General features: G+C 35.4%; 1 protein-coding gene across 1 annotated transcript; it reads right to left on the bottom strand.

The window, feature by feature from the left end:
* Nucleotides 1–398: 398 nt before the first annotated feature.
* Nucleotides 399–11,485, bottom strand: LOC117116090 (kanadaptin-like). Its single transcript, XM_033260037.1, has 12 exons — nucleotides 10,596–11,485; nucleotides 9,234–9,408; nucleotides 8,787–8,912; nucleotides 8,086–8,155; nucleotides 7,680–7,822; nucleotides 7,065–7,225; nucleotides 5,997–6,066; nucleotides 5,054–5,237; nucleotides 4,322–4,415; nucleotides 3,697–3,894; nucleotides 2,452–2,791; nucleotides 399–1,433 (listed from the first exon to the last, which is right to left on the bottom strand). The coding sequence occupies exons 1-12, from the start codon at nucleotides 11,364–11,366 to the stop codon at nucleotides 1,384–1,386; spliced, it is 2,382 nt and encodes a 793-aa protein (XP_033115928.1). The 5' UTR covers nucleotides 11,367–11,485; the 3' UTR covers nucleotides 399–1,383.
* Between the last annotated feature and the right edge of the window lie 655 nt (nucleotides 11,486–12,140).

Below are 12,140 nucleotides of genomic sequence, written 5' to 3'. Positions count from 1 at the left end.
CATCCGCCCCAGTAGTACAGCTCGCCTATTCGACTCGAGTGCGTATCTGTCCATTACGAAGCTGTTTACGACTTGTTTTTTAATTAATTTTTTTTTGTAAAAATGTCATCCTACTTGCAGTATTTGGTGGCACCTGATAAGTAAATTGTACTGATAATAATTACTAGTTATGGCCTCTAAAACCATTAAGGGGTCCTTTTAATATTTAAGTAGGAATTTTTTTAAACTTACATTTTTAGATTTATAGGCCTACTGAATGGGCCCCCAACAGCCCCAGGCCCTAGTGCTTTGCACTGGCTGCACACCCATACCTATGCCACTGTTTGGTTGATTGCATGTACTTTGTTTTATATCATTTCCCAAAAAATATAATCCAAACAATAAACTGTATACACCAATTAATATTCGTGATTTCATAGCAATTTTATTACAAAAAAATGTACAGTAGTGTAATATACAGTCAAAGAAAATGATAGTAATCATAAAAGATTATAATTAAAGATATATCAATTCGCTACTGCTTTTTATTATGAGAACCTCTTGTGACTTTGCACATGATGACATTTCATGTCATTTGTCTTGATCATCTGATATAAAATTATATTAGGAAGCTTTCGATTTGTGCGACGATGTGACACTAGAATGGAATCACTCATGTGTGACCACCTACGTTCTCTGCATACAAAGATTTGGCCAAATTGTGTTCCAGAATCTACTCGACGAGGTGACCTTAACGTTCTCGCATGCGTAGATGACTTTTAGTGACGTTGTTACGTTCTACGTCCTGTCATCGTGCAATTGAAAGCGCCCTACTGACCATTGAGTGAGAAACAAGGATTTTTATCGCGGCCGTCCCTTGTTTATTGCTGTAAAGATCATCAGAATTCCCAGTAAACTATACCAAAGTGATTGGAAATTAAACTTAAGAATTTCGCCTTAATGTTTTGCTAATGCTATAAAGGATACTGTCCGCAAACATTGAGATTTTTTGACAAATGTTAGGCCTAGGCCCCTGCATGTCTATGGCATGGTTAGGTATGCATGATGGTCTTCAACCCGCGAACTCTGCTGCGATGTTAGGGCCAGCTAAGGTTTATGAAGGATTACTTAAATTTCAAAGGATACAATCCAAGGAGAACGCTAGGATAAGTAAATAAACACTATTTTGGACAATCGTATTGCCTTTCCTAGCCATTTACTTCTCACGTTAACAGTGGGTAATTGTTTTGGCAACCATAACTTTACCTTTTCCTATGCTATCGCACTGTAATGTTTTTCATGTACACCCAAGTTAGGTCACGTGACAGCCTGTAAAGAGTCATCGCTAAATCCCTCTATTACTTCTGCAAATTTGTTTTACTATAAACTGTTGCTTGCGAAGAATTAATATCCAAACTTGTCATTTAAGCTTGTCCTGCCATCCCCTGTTTGACCTGAAATAAAACACAAGACAGGAAATCAATTTCATACAATATAATAAAAATAATAATAATAATAACAATAATAGTAATAATAATAACAATAATGATATTAATAATAATAACAATAATGATAATACTAATAATAATAACAATAATAATAATAATAATAATAGATGAAGTTACACAACGGAAATAAATGAGGTGTCTGTGCACTCAACAAAAAGTACGAAAGAAAACTAAAAAATGGAAAAATAAAACAAAAATACACCAAGCTAGCATCAAAGTATTGGGTTACACCATCACCGCCAACCAGATCTGACATCAAAGATACAATGTCTGTGGTTAAAAAAACAAACTTAAGGAATAATATTCATTAAGAAGGAGGTTATTGCTAATTTGGCTGATGCATTAAAATTACAGTACTATACATTTCGCATCAAACATTACATTTTCTGATAATCCACATAAAGATTGTCACAATAAAAAGTTTCAATTAAAGTTAATAGCTTATTTCATAAATCAGGAATTCAATATCTTAAATCAAATTTTTTCTGATTCTACCAATGATAACAATAATAAAAAAAATAATACTAGTAATAGAGATCGAATCGAATGGATTAGAAAGCTAAACAAAATTTGCAGATATAATTCATGAAGTATGATGGAGGAACATCAGTGGGCTAGCCATAATATGGCTATATTATAGCAAGTTCCACAGCCAATGGACCTTTCCGCTAAGCCTTGCCCCTTGGATATTGTTGCCAAGGTCCCATAAGGCGACAGTGTTAAAACATACGCGAACACGTGCGTTTGTGAGACAACATATGTGTTTGTGAGATGCGCGCGTATCCCTAGCGCTGTTTTGATTGGCCAGTTGATAAGTTTGATTGACACTACGGAAAGGTCTATAGAGGAGAAAAAGATGTAACAGAATGGAGACCACGATGTTGATGATGATAATGATGTTAATGATGATGATGACGATACCGACACCGATGGTGATGATGATGATGAGTAAACTTCTGGTTACCTTTGGGTGGAACCCAGTCACTAATATCTTCGTCTGTAGCTTCTTCTGTCACCTTAGTCTTTTTTGTGTACAACATTGGTTTTCTTTCTTCCTCCTCATCTTCATCCTCTTCTTCTACCTCATCATTATAGCCTGAAGGCAAAAATGGTCCCTTAGGTAACGATGCTGCAGAAACTCTGGGACGAAAAACTGGTCCTTTAATTGGTGGTAGTGAGGGTCCTTTAGTAGATAACTTTGACAGTTCAGTGCCACTTGAAGAGCCCTTTGTTAAATGTGATGGCAAGCTTGACAAGACTTCATGATTTTCAGATTGTGTGGAATAGTTGAAACTTTCTGAGGTCTGTAAACAGAGAGAAGTAATAGTTTAAATGTAATTGCCCTCATTAACATAGAAATTTGGAAGTGGTCCTACTTATAGTCCTCATCTTGACTCATTCTTATATTTCATCAACATTTCTCTTTCTCATCTTTATACTAATCCACATTATTCAATACCTATTACATATCTTCATTCTTATTCTCATACATTATTCTTTCCTTTCAATTTACATGCAGGCCTGTATCAAAGGGGGTAAGGTGTAGGGGAGGTTGACAATGATTAAAGGCTTTGGAACCCGTACGATAACTAAGCTTCTATCCTACCTTGATGCCGTGGGGAATTCCAGGTATTCCCCAAACCCCAATTGTAAATCCATATATGGCCCTATCCTACATGGCCCTGTCATGTGTATAGACAACTAGAATACACTCTTTGAACTTCATTAAAATAAAAATAATATTGTAATTAAATCACATCATATTGTTTATAATTATGCGAGACTTTTTTATCTATACATTTTTTCACAAACTTACTTTTTAAAGATGGTCAGAGGAGGGCGGGAAAAAAAGTAAAAATAAAAGTATATTAAGCAAATAGTTTTTCCAAAAACATCCAGACGGAGGAGAAAATTAACAGTGTAGTAATGGGATGGTAAAATGCTTTTAATTTATATACAGTAATTATGAAGAAATATACAAATCTTATTTTTTTTAGATTTCAAGGCAGCGGTGGGCGTAATAAAAATAAAGAAAAACTTATATTATTTTTAGAAATTTCCATTTTTTGTGGCGGCGGGTGCGCTAATTTGCCAAAAATAATAATTAAAAAAAAATCATCAGTATTTTCAGGCCACAGGTTCGCTAAACAAGGTATAAAAAGAGTCTCGCCTTAGTGATACAAAGACCATAAAAATACTGAGTACTTACATGAATGTTAGCTGGGTCATCATCACTTTTGCTCCGTGATTGGCTCCGCGATTGGTTAGAATCTGGTTGGCATTCTGCTTCCTCGACTTCCATCTTATTTACATTTTTTTCTCCACCATATTCCTCTTCATCCTCCTCCTCTTCTTCTTGTTCCATTGGTGATGACACCGTAACAGTGGGAACCTTGGTTACCAATGGCTACAATTACAAATTATTACAGTTAAACCTGTCTAAGTCGACTTTACCTAACTCAAAATAATTTCTAAGTCGATCTTATTTTACATGTCAAATTGTTGCGTTTTCCATTAAATAATGAGTTGTAAGTCAAATTTTATCTAAGTCGAACAATTTTTCAATGCCATTTTGGATTTGACATAGGCAAGTTCAACTGTATAAGAAAATACATATCTTATAACAAAAAAACAAGTAAATATTTAATTAAAACTGAGGATATAACAAAAATAGCTCATGAATATGTAATATTCTATCCACCAGAAAGAATATGTAAATGAATGAAGATATGATTATATGAGTAAATGAATGCTGCAAATGAATAAATTTAATAAATAAACACAAATAATATAGATTTATAATGTATAGAAGTGTTAGATTTAAATGTACTTACTGCAAACCTAAATTTCTTTGCTCCATGCATCTTTCCGATCATGGCTTGCATCTTAGGTTTGGTTTCACTGCTAATACCATCACCTGCGAATGAGCTGTAAAGAACACAAAGTTTGACAAGAAACTGAGAAAACATTTGGAACATTCATTTCTATTCTTTGCTGCTGTCTTCACTATCCCTTTTATTCATTATTTTTCCAGCTCCGATGATGAGCCTTAGAAACACTGGGCTAACTGATTAATAGAATTTTTTTGTATGGGTGGCCTTCAGGGCCAATACTGCCTCTATTATACTGCCCTCAATGGAGCTTTCGAGATTTCAAGAACTAGTTTTATATTATTGGGAAAGAATTGCCAATAGCAGCGGTGGATCAAGAAAATTTTGAAATAGAGGGGCCCAGAAGGTTAATTTTACAGATGAAGGGTCTAGACCATCTCAGCTCCACCCACTATGGCTGGAGCTGAGGTATTAAATGTTATATCTATGGCACTTCTAGATGGCTGGAAGTGGCACCCTCAAACTAAAAATTTGAATTTTCTTGATTGACTTGAGATTTTATATTATTTTTGAAGATTGTTAAATTCAATTTTAAGTGTTTCTGTAGTGAGAAAAGATTGTTAGTTTTGATGTCTTCACCACAAATTGCGTTCATAAAAAATACAAAGTTCGTAATTGGGAGGTTTGTAATATAGAATGATTTTCTGTTTTTTAAGTAGCCAGCACTTGTCTTACCTTTTTATTTCAGGCATTTTAGCAGGTTTTGCGATGTTTATTAGCTTCTTTAATTTCATTTCTTCCTTTCGGAGATCCACAAGTCTTAGTTTTAGCTTAGCACGTTGGTTTCTATCTTTAAAGCCACATTTAATGGAGTCCATGAAAGCGTCTAATGAATCCTCAGGCATATGCTCCATTTTACCTTAAAATACACAAAAATGTAAATAAGCACAGCGACATAGCAAAGAAAGCTAAGGCTTCTTCGGGGCACTACAGCCTCGGGGAAAAAGCCCTATCCACTTTGTATTTGATAATTTAGAAAATATTTTGATGTTTCTATATACACGTTAGTGCTCCTCAAAAAGGCCCTGTACGGCCAATTTATGGGTAAAAAATGCTGATAAATATCCTGGGGCTCTCCAAAGGCTGGGCCCTTGGCATAAGCCAGCGAAAGTTCATAGCTATTGTGATGTTATTAGCCTTTACTTTAACCTGAATAAATTGGATATTGCCATTGATTTTTTTTGGAAGAATTGAACCTATGTTAAACAGGTTAAAGGTCATCTTATAACTCATCTGTTAAAAATAATCTAAATATGTTATCTCAACCCCAAAACAAGTGGCATAGTGAGGAGACCGGATGCCCCTGGACAAAGGCTTATTCGGTCTTAGTGACAATGAGAGCTGGGTTAGGGCAGATAGCCCAGAGTGGTATGGAATAGACCCCTAGCTGTGGCGATTTTTATGTTTTAAGGATGTACAGTAATTTTATGTCTTTTTTTACAAGTTCTGCTCCTAAAAAGGCCCAGCTTGACTGATGTGGGGCAAAACATAAAAAGGTGATGAATATCCAAGGCCCCTTATAAGGTCTGGTTTAGCAAGCCAGAGCTCATAGCTGCTATGACACTGCTTGAAACCTAGACTGACCACGATGGTTACATTATTATATATTATTTCTCACCTTGAGCCATAATTGCCAAGTTCTCCTCAGCTTTTTTCATCTCTTTTTCAACATCTTGGAGCTGTAGCAACTAAATTTCATAAATAGAAAAGCAAAGACAATAATAATGTTAATCAAATCTCTTCAAGGGCAAGAATCTGGTGGTACCAAAAATGATCTAAAAAAAGTAGATTTCACCCAGTTAAGGGGTTATTTATGTTTATAGTGCAATTATATAATAAGCAAGGAAATGTTTCCATCTAGGGTTGGAACATAGCATGAACCACTTCAAAGCCTGTGAACAATGCAAGTTGGGGTATCTGCGCATGGCTGGCCAAGAAAGGTTAATAGTTATTTGAACACCCGATCGCTAGTTCAGTAAGCAGAATGGAAACTGCAAAACAGTCTTCCTCAACATCTTGAATACCATCTGTGTACAAGCTGACCATGTGTATGTATTAATTGAGACCCAAAATTTATTGATAAATTTATGCATCAAATATTTGAGCTGTAAGCTTAGACAAATCAAGCATGATATTGTAGTGAATTACAATAGAGAGACGTGATATATTTAATGAAAAGTGGGCTTTTCTAGAACAATCGGTATAACCAAATAAAAAAATGATTCAACAGCGTTTAACTGGTCATTCTTTTTCTAGTTTAGGAGTTCTTTTTTATTCCATGTATCAAATGTTTTAATTTTAATATATTATTTTGTGTCATTAATGCATTTAATGTAAAATTTATTGTTAATTTAAAGTTGCAGTCTTACATTTTAATAGGTTGCAGTATTTTCTTTAATTTAATAAAAAAGAAAAAAAAAGAAAAGAAGATAAGAAGGGAAGAAGGAAAAAAATAATGTATTACATTCACTGTATTTTGTTTAAATGTCTAATTGAAAGAGTGATGACAACATTTTATTGCATTCAGTGTACCTTATGTATCATGTGATGTTATATTAATGCAAATAAAACAAAAAATATATAAATATTTCACTCTAAACTTGGTCATGCTGTGATGACCTCCATAACATGGAGAGCATACAAAACACCCAACTGGATAAAAAATATTAAAAGAATGCTTGCCTACCAGTTTATCGTAAGTTAACAGCTCCTGTTTTTCTGCTCCTGCTTTCTGCATTCGTTTTAATCTTTTCTTTTCTATTTCTCCAGTTCGGTCTAAGAATGTATCATCGTCACTGTCATAGTAATCATCTTCAGCCCAGTTTTTGTTCTTCCTCTTTTTACTTTCTATAACAGATAAAAAAAATAAAAACACAATGTACAACCAGTGGTGGATTGATCAATCTTTCCATCAGTCTCGAACCTATGAGGCTCTGGGGTATGACATCGTTAACACTCAACAAAAAGTATTCTCTAATAATTCAGATTTAAATTGGGGTGGGGGGGGGGTGGGCAGCCAGCCTGGAACCCCACTCTCGCAAAATTTTTCAAAATTATAAAAAAAAATGGAGAAATAAGACACAAATAGTCGGGTGATACATTTTAGTAGACTTTAAAACCGATTTAATACACCCAAATTGTCATTGTTTCCGAGGACTTCGTCCCCTGGAACAGTTCCAAGATATTGAAGCCCAACCACACCCACTTACAGTCTTGTTGGGGAAATAGGCCCCTGTCATAAACATCAGGCCCCGTCGGGCAAATCCTGTTGCCACCCCTGCTTGATTATAATTGAGCATACCATGTTTAGCCTGCCTTAGTACTCCATGCCGGTCTAGGATCTTGCAAGCTTCTAGTGCACAAGCTAACACAGCTTCCTTCTTTTTACCAGACACAGCAGCCTCCGCTACAATAGGGTTTCCACTAGGATCATCCAGGGGAAGCCTGAAGAGTAAGAAAAATGTCAGAAAGCTTCATAACTGCAAGTAAAAGAGCTATAACAAACAAGTAAATATAGGCAAGGGGGGGGGGGTGTATAATGAACGTGAGGAATTTGGTAAATTTAAGTAGTGGAGATGTAGTTTCCCTTCATAAAAACCCACCAGAATTTAATGTTATTTACATAGAAAAATTGTATCAATCAAGCCAAAAATTTAGGTACTCTTTTGAATAAATGTTTGATTTTGAAAAGACAGAAGACCACTTACAGAACTTTGCATATGTACTGATGACTTCTACCAATTCCCATTTCTTCAACCTTGTATTCAAGCTCATTCCCTGAGATACAAACAGATAAACATTTGGTTTATTACTTGAATTCTAATCATTTACCATGAAGCATCATGATAATGATAATCACTGTTACCTGATGATAGTAGTAGTGGCGGTGGTGAAAATGATGGTGGTAATAGTGATGGTGGTGGAAATGGTGACAATGATAATCAGTGTTAGCTGATGATAGTAGTAGTGGTGGCGGTGACAATAATGGTGATAATAGTGATGGTGGTAGAGATGGTGACAATGACAATCAATGTTAGCTGATGATAGTAGTAGTGGTGGGGGTGACAATAATGGTGGTACGGTAATAATGGTGGTGGTGGAGATGGTGAGAATGATAATCACTGTTGAATGATGATGCTAGAAGTGGTAGTGGTGGCAATGTAGTAATGATGACAATGGTGTTGGTGTTGATGGTGACAATGATGATCACTGCTTATGAAGATGTTAATATTGATTATGATGATTATGATTATGATGATGATGATGGTGATGGTGGTGGTGACAATGATGATAGGGATTCTAGGATAATGGTGAAGATTCACATAAAGATAAGGATTAAGATGATGAAGATTTTGGTGATGATAAAAAACAATAAAAATCATCAATATCAACTCCTATTTCTACTTACCCTCTCTTTCGAAAAACCCTCGTAGCGCCTTCTTCGGATCCTTTAGGTAAGGAGCTTCTTTATCGTCATCTGCATCCAATGCAAATGGATTGTGGGATAGATCAGACTCTGCATCTGCATCTTCAGCTGTTGTAATTTTTAAAAGAACAAAAATTTGATTTAAAAAAAAATTACAATACATTGAAACTTCTATAACCAGCAGTGGCATATATAGGATTATTTGGATAGGATTGGGCGTGGGGAGGGGAAGAGGGCTCGATGATTATTGAGGGGGCAAAAAAAATTTGATATAGGGTGACTATTAATTACTTGAGTGTTTTTTTTCTTGCTTCGAAAATTTCAGAGGGGTCACTAGGGAGGCGGACACAAGCTTCCTTATACTTAACTAGTTACATGTTTAAATATTACGATGGCTGTCATTTTAAAGAAGACTTTACAGTACTTTACCCATTCCCCATGAGATTCCGGTGTCAGAATCTTCTGAAACTTTTTCTATTTTCCCTTCTTCTTCTTTCATCCTGAGAATTTCCTTCGCTTCCATCTGTCTCAGTTGCATATCTTTCAATTGCTCAACAGATAGATCATTGCGCATATTTTGAAATTCTGCATCTGATTTTCCTCCCTATAAAATAGGAAATGAATAAAGCTCAAAATAAAGATAGGCAAGTCATAATCTATAAAGAAAAGTTAATCCAGGTTAAGGAGGAAAACAAATTTTTGTTATGTTGTACAACTGATTTTTTCTAAAGACACATATTTGATAAAAAACTTGAGAACTATTACCGAGATACCAGCCTGGTTCTCACGAGAGCCCTAGTATCTGGATTGGGAGCTAACCGTTAGCACCTGCGTGAGAATGCCCGATCGGTTAGCGCTAACCGTTAGCAGTATCCGGATACCGCTAACGGTTAGCAAGCGCTATCGGTTGGCAAGTTGAGCGCGTTTCTATCATCAACCAATCACACATACACGTTTACAATTTACAGTTTCTTATTGGCCAGTGATTCGATCATCATATTTTTGGTATTCGGATCGGGATTTTCTTGTATGGACGCACGGCAGCTAACGGTTAGCAGGATCTGGATCCTGCTTACCGTTAGCAGCCGTGTGAGAACATAGCCACAGACTTTTGAATATTTTAAAACTGACCATTTATTCAACCTTTTCCACCAGTTTTTAAATACTAACACACTTTTGTGTCATAGAGAAATTATTTGTTTTCCCTATGTGGCCTGGCTTTAGTATTGGTTTTATCTTGGTTTATAAAATACTAATGTAAAACTTATGATTCAATGTAAAACATGAAAAAAAAATAGGGAAGGAGTACTGTACCATTAAGTTCATTAAAAACATTAGTAGTTTTAGAAAATATGTCCTTACCAAGATTTGATATTTTCTCCTCTTTTCCTTCATATATTAATGGAAAATATTTCAAAATTGAAATGAACATGTCCTCAATTATAATGTTATTTAACAAATTATTATCCAAAACCTCCATTGCTTTATTAATTACAGTAATCAAAATGTGTAAAAAACAAAATTATATATAATATAATTGATTTATCATCTGTTTTCAGCATACTGTAATTGTAAATAAATATTAAATGAATTTGTTATTAAATACTTATTTTTTTATTGTTGTAATGCTGGAATAAAATAAAATAAATAATTAATAATAATTTGACATATAATTAATAGCACTTTAAAAGGATACCTAATAAGAGGGCAAGTTGATATGCACCCTATGAATTTTCGCACTTCATAAATACTGTATGTGTATTACAGCAAACTTTCATTTAAATTACTCACCTGTAGTATATACAACCGGGTGCTACCAGCGAGTTTAAACATGTGCCCGGCTTGTACCCTACAGTAAACCTTGGGCTCTATCTTATTTTTGTTTAACGTTGTTCCGTGAGTGCTACCCAAGTCATACAAATAAAACCCAGGGTCATGATTATTGTCGCCAACAGATCGATACTGCAGCACTGCATGGTAGCGTGACAGAGACGGATGATCTAGCTGGACGTGATTGGTTTCCAGCCTACCAAATAAATGAAAAGGATGATCATTCAGTCCAATTTTCGCACAGATTGTTCCACCCTTCAGAACCTCAAGATAGTACTCATCTTCAGGAATGCCACTCCACGCAGGCTCACGATATGGAGGAGGGGGAGTGGCTAGAATTTCTGCTGGAGACCTTTTAGTCTTCTTTAATTTCTCATCAGAATCTCTTTCATTTTCATTCCTTTTTTCTGGTGGCACTGGCACTGACACTGTTGGTGATTTTGTTGAATCAGCAGGCGATTTCTCTGACGGGGTTTTAAAGTTTTTTACCTTTGATGTCTTTCGAATCGGACCTTTAAAAATTGGCATTTTGAAACTACCACCGAGATCTGGCTTAGGCCCAGCCATTGTTGTGCTTGTAGGGTCGTTTGAGTCGGGGACAATCGCTTCAGACACGACCTGCTCCATCGGCCTAAATTTATGAACAGGCTTGGAGTTATCATCTTTGACTTCTGACTGGGACAAATCAGGCGACACTAAACTTGAATCGTCTTCTTTCAGTTTCTCCGACATATTTACTAATTCAAAGCCACAATTCTATGAAAATAAGTGCTAACAACACGAGAATACGACCTTCAAACTTCGTTCCATGGACGGGGCCATTTTATAACCCCTCAACTTATTAGAAAAGGATAATGTCAACAGAGCAAACCCCCTAAGCTCTTAGAGATAGTTAATGTATGGAACGCGATAGGTGCCTTGTAATGGTCTTCCTTCGGCGTTCATTGATTTGTTCATTCGCTAATTTCTTTTTTACGTATATTTTTTATTTATTCCAGTGGCGGATCCAGAAATTTGAAATAGAAGAGGGGACCCAAAGGAGGGACTCTGACAGATGGAGGGTCTATACGTTGAAGCTGAGGTAAGACAATTTAGATTATGGCACCTCTAGATGGCCGGAAAATTTGAAAATAATTTTCTTTTTCTTCAATTTTTTATAATTTTGAAAAATTTAGAGAGGGGGGAGGCGGTTTCCTTCTCCAACTTTGGTTTCCTTATCTTTTCTTTCCCCTTCTTATATTTCATTCCTTTTACTTTCCTATAATTGCAAATCAATTCTTTCTTTCCTTACGTTCCTTATCAGTTCTTATCGTTTCCTTTCTTATGTTTCCTTATCATTTAACTTTTATTCAAACAAAACAAAACAAGAAAGAGCAATGGAAAGACAGCGAAGTATTTTAAAGGCAACTTTCAATGAAGAGTTTTTTTTTTATATCAGAGATTTGAATGAGTGAATTGAATCAGAATTTATTTTTTTTCATTTTCTGGGAGCCATATTGTTAATAG

This window comes from Anneissia japonica, unplaced genomic scaffold (genome assembly GCF_011630105.1).
Source record: "Anneissia japonica isolate Jap-2015-1 unplaced genomic scaffold, ASM1163010v1 scaffold287743_len2803612_cov181, whole genome shotgun sequence".
NCBI lineage: Eukaryota > Metazoa > Echinodermata > Crinoidea > Comatulida > Comatulidae > Anneissia > Anneissia japonica.
The sequence above is the reverse complement of the archived record's forward strand: the minus strand, read 5'-3'. Positions and strand labels throughout refer to the sequence as shown.